We start from the raw sequence: 17,758 nt of genomic DNA, 5'->3' as shown, positions 1-17,758 counted from the left end.
CACTTCCTTATTTTACTCTACAAGGCTATATTTGAAAGATAAAAGATCAAAGTAATTTAAATTAGCATAAAATTGGCATTTCCACCATTGATGGATTGAACTTTAATGTAGCTACCACAGCTGGTTTTCCGGCCTTGGAGCTCTGTGGTGGTCTGGACTGCGACAAAAAGAGGGAGGTCTGGTAAAAGTTGGTTGGTGGTGGTCACCAGTCATGCTTTAGATGATTGCTGGGTGATATACGAGCTGTGACATAGCTTTAGCGTGACAGACATGAGGGGAAAAGAACAGAGGACGAGAGAGTGAATGATATAATGAGCAAGATGAAAAATGAAAGAAAAAGGAACATAAAGGTTGAAGGGAAAAGTGACAGAATGAAATAAAGAGGGTGAGAGTGTGGGGCCAACTGTGCCCAGAAATATAACTGGTCATTGGCGTGCTTTATTAATCCCAGCTCTGGCACCTAATTGCGTGTCAGTTTAGGCACACAGGCAGAGAATCGTGCATATTTGCAAATGCAATGTATTCCTACCTCCATCTTAAATGGATCATTCATATATATATATATATATATATATATATATATATATATATATATATATATATATATATATTTTATTATTATTATTATTATTTATATATATATATATATATATATATATATATATATATATATATATATATATATTCTGAACATATGATCCCATTTAAGGCAAATAATCAAGACTATGTTCTCACTGCATAGCAACTACAGGCATGTTGTTAATGTTAGTAAGAGACGTATGCTCTCACTCATTTAACCGTATCATTATTAAAACAAGCCCTTTGTTTTTAGTTCTCCCTACACTTACCATGGTGAGGTGAGGGGAGGGGGGGGACAAAGCTGGGGAAACGATTGTGGGGAAAAAAAACTCCCAAGTCCATTCAGGGTCACATTAGTGAGACTTACTTATGCTTTTCTTCACACTGATATCTCCCGTTGCTTGGAAACAAATATGATCTTTGAGACACATCAACAATAGTTTTACGCATTTTTGCACTGCATGATAAAGGCTGCTCTTGTCATGGCCAGCAGTTTATATCCCTGTGATCTAACTGCCTGTGATGCTGTAGCACAACAAATATCGGTAATAGCTCATTGTTATAAGGGGGGGGGGGAAACTTTTCACATCGTCCTGTCACCTGTGTAATCTGATGCCTCGTATGTTTTAGATTTTATGTTTTCTGGTCCCAGAATTTGCCCATCTGTCTTTGCTACCTCCTCCTTCCTCTGTTTTTTTCTCTCTTGTGCGCCACTAATAATGCAGCTGTTGGTAGCATGCTTCTGGCTATAAGACTGAACACAGGAGGTTGCACTCTCTCAGTTTTTCATTGTTTTCCTGTGTAGATTTTGGCTGACACAGGCTTATTACTCACAACCTTAATGTTTCTCATCTATTAATCAAGACAAGTCAGAGGAACATGCAGCTTTGCCCCGTCATCTAATGAGCCCATACACTTAGCTCATGGAGATTATTTTGATAGTTCTCTTGATTGTTCTCCTGTGAAGAAAGGAAGGACAACAGCCCTTTTTATGGTCTGCGGTTGTCACAAATGTCAGTAAAGGGTTGAGAAGCTTAATGAAAACCCTGAGATGTCTGTTTCAGCGTGGCCTGGCCTCTCACTCAAGTATCCATATTTCTTTGAAGAGGTAACTTATTGGTTTGAGAGAAATTTCTGCCTGTCGACTTGTCTTCTTCACGGATTGACATCAGGACAGGAAGAAAGCAGGAGGAAAAGAAAGAAAGAAGGCTTTTTTTCATCCGTACGCAACCTTACATAAAAAACACGTCGTGTCAGCATCAGAGAATTGATAAATAAATCTTGGCTGGAACTTGAGACGCTTCTTGTCAATGAAAACTTCAATGAGCTACAGACGGGCTCGCTCCACTCCTGGCAGATTGTGATGATGTTTTAAGTCAGTCCAGACTTCCCTGCTTTTCTTGTGTCTTCATGAAGAATTCTGCTCTTTCTCTGTTGTTCACTTTAATCCTGAGCTAATCAGAGAGGCCAGCGGAGTCGATGCAAAGCAGAAGTTTGCTGTGTAGTCCCACAATTAAACATTGGATTACGCGGAAATTTATACGTTTAATGGGATGAGAAGGACAGGAAGTGCCTGAGGTCTGGTTGCAATAACATATCAAGCGTAACTTTCACTAAACTGCTTTTCACATGTATGCACAGATGCAAAATATCTATACGTATACGCATTTCCACATCAAAGTTGGTTTGGTGAGCTTAAGCATTCATAGGGGGACATCATGCTTGTCTTTTCTCACCACGGTTGTCCATTTATCATGCCTCTTTTCCTCATACCGTCCACAGAAGTTAGCTGAAATTCTGCCAAGTAGTTTCTTCCCCTTGTTTTTTTGAATTGTAGCTCACTTTTTCTATCATGGGAAATGAGATGTGATTCCAGGCATGTTGAGGAACATGGACGATCCCAGTGCAGAATGTGGAATTCTGAGTTTTGACTTATTTCTTCCTTCTCTGATATGAATGTTGGATGTTTCATTTAGTTGAACACTAAATCCAACTGAGCATTGACACGCACTATAGTACTTGAATTAGTGCTTAATTTAAAGAACTACTTCACCTTTTAGAAGCCTGATTACTGCTAAGCATGCCACACATGGGATAAGAACATTTTCTACAGATTTAAGCTTTTGCCCATTAGAGTTGGGATAATGAGCTCATCTCTCCCTGAAGTGTTAAACTGAAAAATTATATGAAAATCCCACGTAGACTTGTCCCCTTTTGGCCTCTAAAATATGAGATGATGTGATAAACAGATCCCAAAGTGTGAACAGTTTTTTGAAAGTATAGATTATTTAAAGACTGTTGTGTTGTGTTTATATAATAAAGGTTCTGCATTTATGGATACTGTACTGATTGTAAACATTAAAGCTATTAGAGCCTTTGATGAAGAATAAAAATCAAAAGAGTGACATTACACATATTACAGCATAATGTTTCGATAACAGAGATAGGTCATTCTTAATAAAAACTAAATACAAGCACACACTAAAGGGAAGAATATCTCTGAGACTTTAAATGAAACACACTAAAAGACTAATAGACTTTAAAGCATCTCGCAGCAGACTCTCTGAATGTTACCAATCAATGACAGCCTCAAATAAATCTGTTTGTATTTATGTCATCTGGTAGTGTCTGCAGAGCTGGCTCCCTGCTGGGAGCCAACCACCCCATCTGAGGGTAGTGACTAGTGCCGACTGAGCACATAGCTCCACGTCACAGAGCCATAAATTTCCACTGTAACTCCCATTGAAGTGTCTCAGCAGCACCAAAACCCCAGTCACGTCTTGGCTACCACCACACACAGACACAGTCAGCCTCTGCAAAGCTCAGACATAAATATTGATCTCGTTGGATTATTGATAAACAAGAATGCTCTGCTCGTTTTCTCTTTAATTCTCGCCTCATAAGGGAAGTGGAGTGAGGAGGGGAAAGCTTGTGAAAGAGGACAAGAATAAGTTATAGAGATGCAGAGATCTAGAGAGTGCGAGAGAGAACGGATAGTAATCCAGAGTTGGATTTCAGCAATAGAGGGGACTGGTTTAGCGTCATTAGCTGTGGTCTGTAGTTTCGAGCATCTCTCATGGTGAAACCACACTGGTATTCCATCCTGGCATCTGCTTCAAAGCTAGAACGCCCCTGTTTCTTATGCTAACCAAATTTGTCAGGGCAGCATTAGGCTGGGGATATGGAAGATTGAGAGGCAGACCTTCTCAACCAGAACTGTGTTTTAATGACCTATCTTTACCACCGACTAATCATTTCCTTACAAGTGGCAATGGGGGAATCCTCTATGTCACAGCACATGTTTGTCTATCACATTTAGCACATCTGTCGCCCCGTTTTCTCTCACACTCTCTCTCTTTCCCTCATCTTACTTCTTTTATAACTCTCCATTCAGTTTTGCTCTTCATTCCCTTCCTCCCAACCCCCCCACCACCCCAACCCCATCCAACCACTGTCTTCCAAACCTCACTGCCTAGGCACATTAGTATTGGCCAAATTGCTTCCGCATGAAGACTCCTTAATTGTGGTAATTCAGTGGCAGAGAGAACCACAGTTTGAATGTGTGGAGAACATGTGTCACTGCTTCAGTGGGCCGACAGAAAAGCCAGCAGCACCTGGAGGGGATGGAAATCAAGAAAATTAGACCCCCAGCTTCTGCTACCACCGGCACTTATACCCCATCATTGTCTTTATACCATGACGGTTATAGGGAGCGAGTACCGCTTGCACACACCACTACCTGTAACCACCGCTGTAACCTTCATTCAGTGAGGTAGGAGCAGCTTGACTGGGATTTTGTCATATGTGTAAGGAAACCCATTATTTTTGTTTACAGACACTTGCTGGATTGCTTTTCTGTTTTCTGTCTCACCACCCAACTTTTAAAAAAAACAAAACAAAAAAACAATTCTTCCTAATATGCAAAGCCCCCCTCAAAAAACAACCCAAACTCTGGCAGCAATTACTGGTTATATAAACTGCCCAGCTCCTTCATCTATCTACAAACAGCTGTTGTTGTTGTTTACATCTGTTTGAAATCAAACATGCATATTCTTCCTGTGTGCAGATATTCTTACAGCTTTAACCTGTGCTAAATAGTAGTTGTGATATCTATTTTTTTTCTAACTGCAATCCCTTCAAATATCAATTATAATTTAGCTCAGCTCAGTTTATTATGTTGTGTTAAATCACAACATGTGTCATATCAACGCAGTTTCATAAGAAAGATCCTCTGATGGAATCATAATGAACTTTTAATGCATCCCCCAAAAGTACCTCAATGTCATTTTTACTATCATAAAAATCAGTTCTTGTTATCGTAGTAATTCGATTTGTTTCTTTCTCTAATGCAGACCTTTGTTTGAGTAACAAAGCTGCTCTCCTTTTAGCTTTAACTGCATAACAAACCACTACTGGTTCACCTTGTCTGTTTTCCTGTCCCACTCTCTCAGCATGTGTCTGCATTTTTGCTGTGTGTCAGTTCTGGGCAAGATGCCAGCAGACCTGCTCCTACTTACTGCTTCTACTGCTTCCCTCCTGACTTAGGAGAGACAGTTATTGTTTCTGCATCAGCACTTAATGGCTCAGCTGGCTGCTTTCAGGCTACCCAACTTGTCTATGTCTACCTCTTTTTCTGTCAGCCCCCTAGCTGCTGTGGGCCCATTGCCAACCTTGGAGGTTTTAATACTTTAGGTTCTTTCCCTTCTTTGTCTGTCTTTGTCTTTTCACCTGCCCTTTATGGCTTTGAGATAATTTACATCCTTTTTTTTTTAAAACTTGTTTCCATCACACATAAAGCTGCTCATTAATGCATGGAGTATGTAGCTGCAAAGAGGGAGCGTAATCAAAACACAGCTTTTAATAGTTGTTCTACCACAAGTCCTATAGCTTGGTTTATACTGTATTTTGTATCGTTATCTCTTTTTTTGTCTGTCTTGGGATTTTTTTCAGACTTGTTATACGGTGTAGTATTTGAAGAATAGGAAAACTAAACATTTTTTATATAGCATCATAAATGAAAGTAAAACTATTTCTGGGTTTTGTGAATATAGACTAAAAGAAGTGGTTCGCATCTTGAGGTAGAATATTGCCTGGTCCACCATTATAGGCAGACAACTTTCCCATAGCCTTCCCCAAAGCTGTGAGAGCAGGACATGTTGGAATGTGTAAAGCATGGCTTTCAAGCCTGCAGATGTGCTGCACATATATACTGAACCATGGACACGCCAACTATTGAGGTATGCAGAAAGTAAAGAAAGTACCCTCCACCTCCCATACGGTGCATGTGTTAGTGTGTGCATTCTGCTTTTTTGCATCAGCTCTTTCTGCCCCTCTTTATTGACTTTCAGGCCCCCTTCCCTTCATCTTCTCCGCACTTTCTCATTGGTGTTTTCTATGGCAAATCCAGCTGCCCACAGTTGCGCCCTTAGTGTTTGATGGAGTGCCATACTCTCTGGCCCCTAGCTGTGTGTTTATGTACTTCTTGCACCTGCCTTTGCTTGACGAGTAACAGTACCACACACATTCACTCACTCAGTCAGTCACACTGACACACTCTATACACACTCTAACCCAACATACACACATGAATCACACGGGATACTGCTGTTTAAGCCAACAAACTACCTACCCTTGTGTTTTTACTCTTCCTGTGTACCCCACATTTTATAGTCCTAACAGCTGGACAAAACATTGCTTGGAGCTCCCCCATGCAACAACCACCAACCCAGCAGGTGCACAGTGCCCTTAGGACATCTATGTGGGCAAGGGGATATGTTATAGTGATACCTCTAGTGCCATTTATCAAAGAGAACAGCGAGTAGAAGAAAAGGCCCCTGTCATATTACAGATTGGCTTGCACTTTTAACATCTTCGTCTTGTCCAGGCTCTGGGGAACAGTCGGGGCAACTCATCATTGTTGATGTCATTTTTCTTTTAGTGCTGTGTTGAAAAAGGCCAAATGGTCACTGAGTCTGGTTATTCATTCTCCATGAATAGGCTACTCTTTCAGGGTAGATGGGTCATGTGTTTTTAGGTTTACTCAGATACACTCAGTGATAAAGCCAAATGTCTTGGGCAATGTTTTTATGACAAATACAAATTATACTATATATATTGTTTCTAGTGGGAGAAGTGAACCTAACTTTATGTAGTACATATATCACTTTTAGTCATTCCCTCTGGTCCTTGGCCACATGAACTAATCTAGAAATCAGTGTTTCATGTATATACACGCATATCCGTATGAACATAAATCTATGGGAATTTTCACATACATTCTTTGAAGACCAAAGTTGCTTCCCTGGTTTAAAAAAATATATAGAAAAGATAAGATTACTGAAATTGTGTACTTGGGACACCCCCTTGGTTGCGTGGAGCACAGACTCACTGATTAGTGTTTGGTTGATAATTAAGGTGCCGACTCTGCAGCTCTGCTGATTCTTAGGTTAAAATTAGGAGTGGGAAAGAAACCGTATAAAGAGCAAAATCACCGTCATCATTTGGATGCCATTAGTTTGCAATAGAGCATGCTGAAGACATGAAGAGCGGTGTTGTTTTATTTTACAAGGTTTACATTGGGCATTACCATCTACTTAAAAGAATTATATATATATATATATATTATACGTTTGTCAAACTGTACTGCAGTGTAAATAGAAAGTGGCTCCAAGACAAAGATATATATTACTGGTTGCCAGTATTACAGCCTCAGCCTAAACAGAATAAGGCAGCTAAATGCACAGAGTGGTTGTACAGCACTGCTCTGTTTGACCTGCAGATATATTAAGTGGGAGACAGAGAGACAGAAGGAGGGTTATTAACATAACCATCTTCCATCTGGTCTCACAGAGGGCCTCTTAGACAGCAGGTGAAGAGGTTGATGGGCAATTTGTCTGAGAGAGAGAGAGGAGGGAAGTCGGTGGTTAGAGATTTTTAGCAATTTTCAATAATTCCCCCGGTTAAGTGTGCGTGTGTGTGACTACTCAAACATGCCCTACTTCACACTGCTGATTTACGGTGAAACTACATTTTAATTTTTAGTTGATCAGAAAAATACTGTGTGCTATGTTGGTGTAAAACAGCCCATCCAATTTAGCACTGGTTATACAGTGTTTAATTTTTCAATCACCTGTGTAAGAAGGAAATTTGTTATATAATATCTGTGTGTATACAAAAGAGTTTGAGAGGATAAAACTAGTAGAGTGGCTCAGGAAGTAGAGCTCGTCCTACACTTATCTAAGGTTGTATTCATCCTGGGCTGAGTAAGTGACCAAATCTAGACATAAGTTTGCATACTTGCAAAGGGGATGATTCAGTAGGGGCAAGTTACCGAACCTCGAGTTGCCCTTCAAGCATCCATTGGTGTGAGTGAACATTAAGTTAAAAGTGCTTTTGCATAGAATAAAGCGCTTGTATGTACGTGTGTGTGTGAGATTTGCAGTAGAAAGTGTTTTGTATGCTAAACTTGAGTTTATTTATGTTGATATTGAACCTTTTTTGCCGTTTGCTCAGTGATTTTACCGTCCCTTGGCCAACACACGACAGAAAAAGCCCCAGTAAGTTGTAAACTCGACTGAAAAAGTGCTGTGGACACTTGTAGGAAATAAAGCACAATCACTGTATGAGAGGATTATTTGAGAAGGAAAGCCTTATTGGAACAGGTGATGCAAGAATTAAATGTGATTCCCTTGGACAGTTCCAGCTTTCTGGAAGAATGTAGCATGTGATGAATGGATCCTCCTCTCCTCTCTCAACAGGCGGTTTGGCACATAACTTCCTTAACTCCACAGTATCTTTTAGTCATCCAGCTATGTCTCCCTGCTTCTCCTGTTATGTGTTTGAAATAGCCTCTCACCATAGAAATAACACTGACATATAATAGAGAATATGTAATTCCTTGTCACATTGCAAACAGTTTCATTTTGGAAAGATGGAAGACAGGAGGTTCTTCCACACTAGGCTGCCATTAAGAGAAGTAATCATAGAGTGAGGAACACTTGAGGCTCCTGTGATGTAATGCTGGTGTGAAGTGAGCTGTACTTGACACTAAGCTGAATACAAGCGTGACTACATGGAATATTGTTTTGGAAATAAACGATTACTCACGACAAGTTAATTAGATCTCTTTTTATCATGATTTTTAGGCATAACAGTGTGGGTGTGAGTTCAGACTGTCTTGTATCCAAAATGATCTAAAGGTTTTCACAGGAAACAAAAATTGCAATAATAAACAAAGATAACCTCTATAAATTTTCAGACCCTGTCCGCTTGTACTCACAAGAAAATATAACATTAAATAAAATAATAACTTTAAGTATGGACTGGCGTAAACTTTAAAACTGAGAAGGTGCATCATGTATTTTAGAAAAGTGTCGTTTGTCCTGGTTTATAGCTGATCTTAATATGCAAATGTATTTTAATTCAGATTATATGTCAAAGAGATGCACTATCAGTAATACTGTTGAAAACAGAGGACACCTTTTCTTGATTTCTGTGTTTAAGAGCAACTAGCTGGTCAAGAACAATTAAAGGCCAATCAGGTGTTTAACTAAGTCACAGAAGCGGTGCTTAAATCTGCCGGACTGCAGTTCATTTTCACTTTTTTTCACTTTTTTTTTATTAGGTGTGAAATATCCAGGCCCGTCACCGACTCTCGAAGGCTCGGTCCAAAACCTGGAGCTGAAGTTCTGCAGCCGTGCGACGGTGAAATGTGCCTCAGGAACCGTGGGAGCTGTAAAAGTGTGCGCCAGGACCCCAGGTGTGTGCAGCTGTGCCCTGTTAAAACTTTACTGCCTGTGTAGGAGGGAAAGAGTGAGACAGACTAGACTCTTCTTTTACTTTCTTTAACTTATGCTTTTACACACTCTACTCTGTCTTGCTGCTCAGTCTTTATGCTGATTTCTTTCCAGCTATGCGATTCAGTTGCTGTTTTCTCCTGGGGCGCTGTCATTGGGCTGTGGCCATGTCTTTGATGGCAAGGATGTTATTGGAGCTAGTGTCATAGCGCAGAGTTCACAAGGTCAAGCTGCACATGATGTGGGTCAGATTAGTAGATCTATTGCAGCTGTCAATATAGAAATACAAGCAAACCATGTGCAGTTAATGCCCTTATTTAAAAATGACCATTTATTGTAGAGTCACAAAAATATGTGCACATAAGGAGTGAAAAGTGAAAATGACGATGGAGGGCAAAGTTGGTCTTTTGGACTATGAGCTCTACAACTAAAGTGAAAAATTAACAAAACATGGCTTTACTGGTGCACAGGAGTGGTCATAATAATAATTCATAATTTTTTATTAGGCCTTTTGCCTTCTGTATAGCAACCAAATAGTGCTGTTGCAGTTACTTCAAGGTGAATCACAAGGAAGTTCAAATAAAGGGCTGTTTTTAATACATGAAACATTTACAAATGTTTTATTTTATGTGTACATTTGGTCATTCCTATTTCAGAAATGCTTTCCAATTTATGGGAGTCATTATAGCTTGATTGAGAGAAGTGGAGAGTTTGTAAAATATTACAAACTATTACTCTTGTCTTTCAGGTTCAGGAGAGGGAGTGAAGGAGAAGCTGGTTCCTCTGATTCAGGGTCCATCTGACACTAAAGAACTACATATGAGCCGCTGGCTTAACGAGATTCGCAAGCCTGAATCTTTGCTGGCCCCTGACCTGCTGGCATTTTCTATTCAGGTCCCTCAGCAAGGAGATGATTGCAGGAACTCAGGTATAAGTGTTTTAAATGTATGGATTACCCTCTTTTCTCCTCTCCGCTCCTCTCCACCCCGCCCCACCCTTCATTTATAAATCAGGTTTTAGTTCATTTTCTGGTTGTGGTTTTGGTGTTTGGGTTTGTTACAGGCACTGATTATATCTGCACTATTGGTGAATTCAGGAGTCTCCATTTGTTTAGGTTGTCATATTTTCCTTCCTCTCATAATGTCATGTAGTGCCCCCTTTCAGTTATTTGTTTAGTAAAGCCGATAAGTGTTTCCCACTCTGCTATCCTTGAGGCAGGGTTGGCAGCCCTGCATCTCTTTTCAGGCAGTGTGATTTCTCTAAACAGCAGTTAGTCTCTGTCAGCGCTGGGCTGAGCTGGCTAACAACAGCTAACCACTTGAGGATTGCTGTTGACGGCTGCTCTGATGTCAGGTTGCAGTTTTGATTGCATCCCTAGACCACAGATTATGTTTCCTGTGTCATTGTGAGGGTGTGTGGGTGCATGCATGTGCCTTTTGAGAGAGGGAGTGGGATTATTCAGTAGCCTTTCCAAAGAGCTAAAAATGCAAACCAATTCCAAAATTTAAAGTGCTGCAGTGCTTGATTTAGTAAGTAGGATATTAATTATCACATCTGTACATGTCACCAAGGATGCCCTCATTTTTCTGTATGACCTTTTAGAAATAGATATAACCATGGATATTAGTGTGTTATTAATATTTTTCATACCGTCAACTTAAAAAATGTTCTTCCCGAGAAAAACTGATACCTCTCGAAGTATGGGACAGTCTCTGCTATGTCATGGCCTTTAGCCACTCCCGAGTTTCTAAAAGCCCACAGTAGGGAGCTTAAAGTACATTCTGGGCTGTTTTCCTGCAACCCTCTCCCAAGATCAGATACAGGAGAAGCCCGGGGTGACAAGGTAAAACAATACAGCTCCAGTATTTGTTTTCAGAGTTGTCTTCAGAGTCACAGTTGTACATTACTTTTAATACCGGACTACAGAGATTCATTGTGTAGCCTTGATTTGTGCAAACTGCCAACTCCTGAATCATATCAGGGCTCAGGCCTTAAACATGTCAGCTCTGAGGTGTGTATAGAGCTGGCCTCAGGTAGTTTAAACTGTGAGAAGAAGATGCAGTTGTAGCTAAGGGTGCAGGAAAGTAAGAAGAAAAGTATTGTTTAGAGACAGTAGATTTTGGAGGTCATCCCTAACCATCCCTATTGCTCTTTAAATTTCACTCTATCATTTACTGTCCCATTTCTAGTGAACTAAGTGCCACTACTGTAAATTGCAAATAAAAGGCAGGCTGACATTTCTTAGAGAGGTAATGGTTTGATAAATGTGAGGACAGTCACTGAATACATTTCCTGAAAGTTACAGTGACAGAAAGGCAGATTTTTAAAATCAGTGTTTCCGACGAGATGTTCTTCCATCGTTTACGTAAACGATCACTCAGACATGTAGTAGATAGATACTTTTAGGAGCTCTGGTAAACTCTGTTTAGTCCATGGCCTCAAACCATTACTGTGATTTAGAGACCATATTATTTCAGTAAAGCATGGCTCATAAAGACAGTACATATTTTTGAATATTAAAACCTGATCTGAACACAAACCAGAAGACCAAAAGGAAGCAAAGAGAGTGGGGGAGCGAAAGGAGATGAAGGTAAAAGGAGGTGGGGGGGCTGACTCCCAGAAGAACTGAATATATCTCCAGCAGATGTGGAGCATTGCAGGTCTGTGCTACTTCTCATCACTGCCTCTCTTCTTTTTTCCCCCGTCTTTTGAATTCAGATCGCTCTTCTTTTTTTTTTCTCACTGTCTGAACGTCTCTATTGTCTCTTTTCAGACATACGATATTTAACAGTGTGGGATTCATCAGTCAGTTAACTGGCTGCCATTCAGACTTGGGGCATGTTTACCTTCATATTACTTATATAAATATGTGTCACTCACATGTGTCTAAATGACGGAGAAAAGCCACAAATCAGCTGTGATATGTGCCATATTTGCAAATAGCTTTCACCCTTTTGAAAACGAGAATCACAAACATTGTGTGTGTGTGTGTGTGTGTGTGTGTGTGCTGCAGCGTGCTACCAAAGATAGAGCTGTATTTCGCCCCTTGTGCATTTCAGTCTCAGATCAATTGCTTTTGTTTTTGGAATGTTTAAACGATTAATGCCCTGGACATCTAATTGATCTAATAATCAAATGTGTAGTAAAAGCTGGGGGTCAGCAGCGTGTGACTGTAACAACTTTACCACACATGGAACGTTTTTCTCATTCTCTGTATTTTTCCTAACATGCTGCTGAGGATAACACTTGTGTGTGTACACAGGGTTTTGAGGTGTCTCTTAAAGCTCTGTGTTTTGTATGGTGGTCAGGCTTACATCAAAGCCTTTGGTTAGCCCACATGTCCCATGTCCCTGCTGTCATCCAGAGGGTGACTAGGAGCCTGTTGGAGCAATGTTAATAGAATGATGGATGCAACGCCTCATTCAGCAAGAGATGAAAGGTGGTGTGGCACTGCTCTAAATAGGCTGGACACTTTGCTCCCACAGGGCTAGCTCAGAGGTTCAACATTTTGTGATCATGACATTCCTCAGTTGTTGGAGCACTTGGTCTTGGCATCAAACACACTTTATTCTTCCCATGTGGTTCCGCTGAGTCCATTTACCAAATTCCTAAAGTGTGATCATTATACACTGAGTATACGACCGGGGTAGGGAGAAAAGCTGACTCCTGACAGTAGGATGCAGTGGAAAACACAGCAGAGTTATGTGCGATTTCTGCCCAGTTCTCAAAGCATAACGGGGGAGGGGGGGAATGGGGGGAATTGCCATTAAGCTACCAGGGTGTAGTCAGTGAAGTGTTTAAATATATATACATTCATATACCTTTATTTGATTGACTGCAGTTGATTATAAGTCAAGAGAAGTCTTGCTTTTTCATATTTTGCCTCTGCCCCTTTATGTATGAGTGATCTCTGCATTGTGTCATTTCTTAGAGCTTGTGACAGGCTCTGAAAATCAACAGCACTTTCCTTATAGATCCTTTAATTCATCCCAGAAGCCATTTCCTCAATGCCATGCACTTTCTAATTTCTCAGGGCTCGGAAAGGCTCATATCTCCAGGGGAAATGTTCATTTTCAGTGTTAAAGTAAAGATAAATTGGTTGTTTTGATATTATTGTTTTATTTGAATTATTTGTAGTCCAGTATTTTAATGGAAGCTTTGACACGTTTAATTGTCTCATTCTTTCTCTCACTCCTTATAACGCTTTTATTCAAAGTTAATCTAAGGAGATGAGTAGCTTTTAAATATGGCCAGTGACATCTGTTTTCTGTCTAATTGTTTACCAGTGAACTAAAACAAAATTCCAATTTACTTAGAAAATGAAGAGGGTGGGTTGGGTGGCTATGGTCGGCGGTTGGAGGGAGTCCCTGTACACTTGTAGAACTCCTGCAGATCGGGAATAATGTGTTTTTATTTAACAGAGCTGAGGTTGGAACATTCTAATAAATTACGCACAATTAAAGGCGTGGGTTTTTACGCAGAAGAACTAAGCAGCTCTGCTTTGAAGTGTCCTCTTTTATGGATCCAAAAGGGTCGAGTAATTTTATTTCTCACCATTAACCCTTTAGATTACAACATGACGGTCCCACAGGCTTTCTCCATGTTGATTAGTCGACCCAGATAGCCACAATATCCTTTTAATGCTTTTTTCTTCTGAAATAACCAAACTTGCATTATGAGACATGAATAATAAAATATGTCAGCGCCGCTTTTTAATTAAATAAATAAAAGATAAACTATTGCAATAAATCAACAATGGAAACATGCAAGTCTGCAGGGCGAAGAGTCAGACTTGTGGTGCAAGTGAGGTAGCTGCTTTTAAGTCACGGCAGACAGCAATCCAGGTTGGCGGACAGGATCAGAAGGGCATAGGTTTTTCTTCCACATGGGCCTAGTTGAGAGCCAGGGACATGTCATCATTCACCAGCATGCACTGGAATGGATGCCTCTGGTATTAGATCTATAAATTATTTTTGAATTTAATAAGAGTAGAGCAGTGCCTTTAGTGACTGGGACCAGAAATCCTTGGCCATGTCATTCACAGTGACCTCTAGTGCTACTTTGAGTGTAAATTATCACTGGTACTCAAGAGACAGTTTGATCATTTTGATCCCTGGACAGTGGCTGGCTGGCTGGCTGACTATGTGCTTTTGGCTCAGTCTTGGGTCTGTCATCACTGATGGATGGGAAGGACTAAGGGGCCTTGGATGGGGCTAGTGTGCAAGAGTAAAGGGCTAGAGGGCGTGTGAGGAGCTGGGGTTTATGCTGAACCGTGGGGCAAGCAGCAGCCTGCAGGTGTCCCCCACCCCAAACACACACTCACTTTACCATTGTGATTTCAGCAGAGGAGGGAGGGACCAATGGCTCGAGTGAGTTTTATGATTGTAGAAGAGAGAGGGAGAGTGTGAGTCTGTGAGGGATAGCATGTGTTTTCCCTAGGCACGGCAGCAGCTGCGAGACAATGATTTATGCTTTTCTCAGAACTCTGGGATCTCAAAATGTTACATTTAATCAAGCACACTGAGAGCAGAGCAAATGTTAAAGATGTTCCCTATAAAGCCCTTCAGTTTTGATCTCTTTACCATACCATGGGAGCAGGGAGAATAGAGGAACAAAGTGATCTTTAATCTCAATTTTAACATATTGAAGGGAATAATGAAAGCTACATGGAATTAATCCTGTGCGAATTCCCAAAGTGCTGTAATACTGAACACATTTAGTTCCCTAATAGTTATTAAAGCTGTTTTCTTCTCAATTACTGCTTTAAAATTAGACAAATGGGGGGAAGAAACTGCTTCGGAGTTTATTCTGAATTAAGTCTAAACATATTTATTATATATTTATTATAGGAGAGCAGATACTACATATATGTTGCATGCATTATAGTGACATTTCATGAGAACCTATATATAAGTGTTGGTGTGTATTTGTGCCCATTTATGTAAGTGTCCTGAGAGGCCTGTCCACAGCAGTCAGAAACAGGTGGGGTTCTACAGTACCTCGAGTCTGCAGACCCAAAGACTAATGAGAGCAGGTGGCACTGGAGCACCACCTGACTTTGATCTGACCGTTCGACTCGAGCACATGAATGCATGCCATTATACTCACTGGTCAGTGCATGCACGTGCAAATGCTCTGTTTGCCTCTTTACTGAAATGATAGCCTTTGAATGGGTTGCACTGACACTGTAGATGGGGTGTGAACTGAAGCGGGATCTCCCTTGGTAGCCTCCTCCATTACAATCTTTCAAAGGACTGCCGTACTTTCATATGTCCATCTATCATGCTCTTTTCCCCTCCTTTGCATGTGTTCACTCACTCCATAGAGTGTTAAATCAACAGTATGGCTTGGTTTCAGGCAGAAACTTGATGGCTTTAAGCTGCTGCCTGAACTTTTTCTGGCTGATAGATCTACAGTAGACAAAATGGTACTAAAAATACATTTATTGTACATGCTTGGGAGAAACCTCAGAAAGCAATTTACTAGGAAAATGTCATAAATGAAGTGACCAGCTCTTCAGCTGTTGGGACCTGATCAAAATTTCACAAGAGATGACTGTGAATAAATGAAGAGACAAGTAGCTACTTCAGATAATGTCTGGGAGTGTGCATTCATACAATTCTAAGGAGTATGAGAATTTAACAGGACTTGGAAATACTCATTGGGCTTTGCCTCATGCAAATTAAAATGAGTCTTGCCATTCAATTTTAGAATCAAGGGCATGAAACTCGACCAAAACACGTTATCCCAAGTGTTTGTTTGTTTAAGCACCCAGTGACTTCCACAATAGTGTATTTAATCACCAAGGCAGCTACTCTCATCATGTTTTGTGTATGTATGTAGCAACGCAGGTAATCTGGAGATTAGACCCCAGAGAATCCTCTCAGAGATGGCTGTCGAGGTCAATCACAGCCCATTACTGGAGCTGTTCATCTGTGAAGTGTTGGGCTATTTAGGCCAGTCTCACAGTTCTTATAGCCTGGGTGAAATTTGAGGCAGAGGGACGAACATACAGATTGGGCACAACGGGATGAGGGCTAAGGCTAGAGATGGGGTAGGGTTGGAGTGTGACTCAGACTAAAGATAGTGATGCTAGTCCTCACTCTAATGATATCACAGCTCCAATGCGAGTATTTTATATCTTCCCTTCAGGATTCAATATGAACAGAAGATGGGATTGTGTTTACACCACGTAGTTAATGAGTGCAAATGACACACTCAGGAAACTTCTGTTATAATAACAGTAAAGTAACAGAATTGAAATAAAAGATTATAGAATAAAAGTAGAAATATAACATTTTGGGAAGATGAGATGTAGCACTGCTACCGTTACACAAATAACATTAATCAGTCATAATAATGGTTAGTTAGTGATCTTTAATCTGCCTAGTTAAGGGGTTGAAGCTGTAGAAGATTTAGTCTCTAAGTGTGAAAAGAGGTCATTGTGGGTCACTGCTATTTTACCTCTGAAGGTTGTTGTCTAGGTAAGGTAGAGTAGGGAAGGAGATAAGCAATTAGCCTTTCTCACCATGTGAAAGTGGAGAGAATATTACCTAATCAGTCTCATTAGCGTGATCTCTGAAAGGCGTAATGAGTGCTTGTAATGGCTGTGAAAGGAGCTCGTATCACATTAGTGTGAATGTCACTTCCAGATGAAAAGTCTATAGCACTTAGAAATAACATGGGCATAATATTTAGGCAGAAGTCTAAAGTGTAGTAATGTTTCTGTACTAGTTTGAACTCAACTTTATGTTTGGTGTGTTTCTTTGTAACTACCTGTGTGTTTGGGGCTACATAATAAATGTGGATCCTCCTTGAAGTCACAAATCTTAAATGTCTAAAGGTTTTACAATATAGATGTGAGCGTTTTACGTTTTGTATGTCTTCATTCAGATTGTTAGGTGAACTTTGGCGATCCACACTGAAATAGGAAGTAAATCGCCTCTGTAAGGCACATGAACAGTATACTCGTGAAAGCATTCCAATGATACTGCATGGATTTTGATAATGCCTACTTTTAGAAGCATTTAGTGCTGAGCTTTATGTTCTATTAAGTTAAGTCAGTACATGAAGAAATTAAATTCCCCACATTTTTCTGATGATGCTTTCTGCTCCACAGCTGCAACATGGTGATTTAGCTTGTCAGCTACTGGGTGTAATGTAATTCCCGGGGCTCCCTGACTCATTTTACCACTAAGGTACATTTATTTTTAAGGTCTGTCAGTGACACACGCTTTCTTATTATTGAGTTATTACAACAAGTAATTCCAAGTTAAGCTCCTTAGAGGCAGATAGGGAGAGACTCTTCAGTGATCACTGCAGGAAAGGCGAAGGAGTTTCGTTTTGCTGTTTTTAAAGGCAGAACAACACTACAACGCGTTAAC

The 17,758-nt window shown here is 40.3% G+C and overlaps 1 protein-coding gene across 5 annotated transcripts in view; it reads left to right on the top strand.

Annotated features, from left to right (window-relative positions):
* vps13b (vacuolar protein sorting 13 homolog B) overlaps nt 1-17,758 on the top strand; it is a 317,427-nt gene that overhangs the window by 74,763 nt on the left and 224,906 nt on the right. For all 5 annotated transcript variants that reach the window (XM_085178382.1, XM_085178384.1, XM_085178380.1 and 2 more), the window contains 2 exons: nt 9,203-9,337; nt 10,123-10,302. In XM_085178382.1, coding sequence (XP_085034508.1) covers nt 9,203-9,337; nt 10,123-10,302 — 315 coding nt within the window. The remainder of the gene's footprint in view (nt 1-9,202; nt 9,338-10,122; nt 10,303-17,758) is intronic.

The sequence above is a fragment of the Neolamprologus multifasciatus genome, chromosome 11 (assembly GCF_963576455.1).
Source record: "Neolamprologus multifasciatus chromosome 11, fNeoMul1.2, whole genome shotgun sequence".
Lineage (NCBI taxonomy): Eukaryota > Metazoa > Chordata > Actinopteri > Cichliformes > Cichlidae > Neolamprologus > Neolamprologus multifasciatus.
Note: the sequence above shows the minus strand (reverse complement) of the source record. Positions and strands in the feature narration are given on the sequence as shown.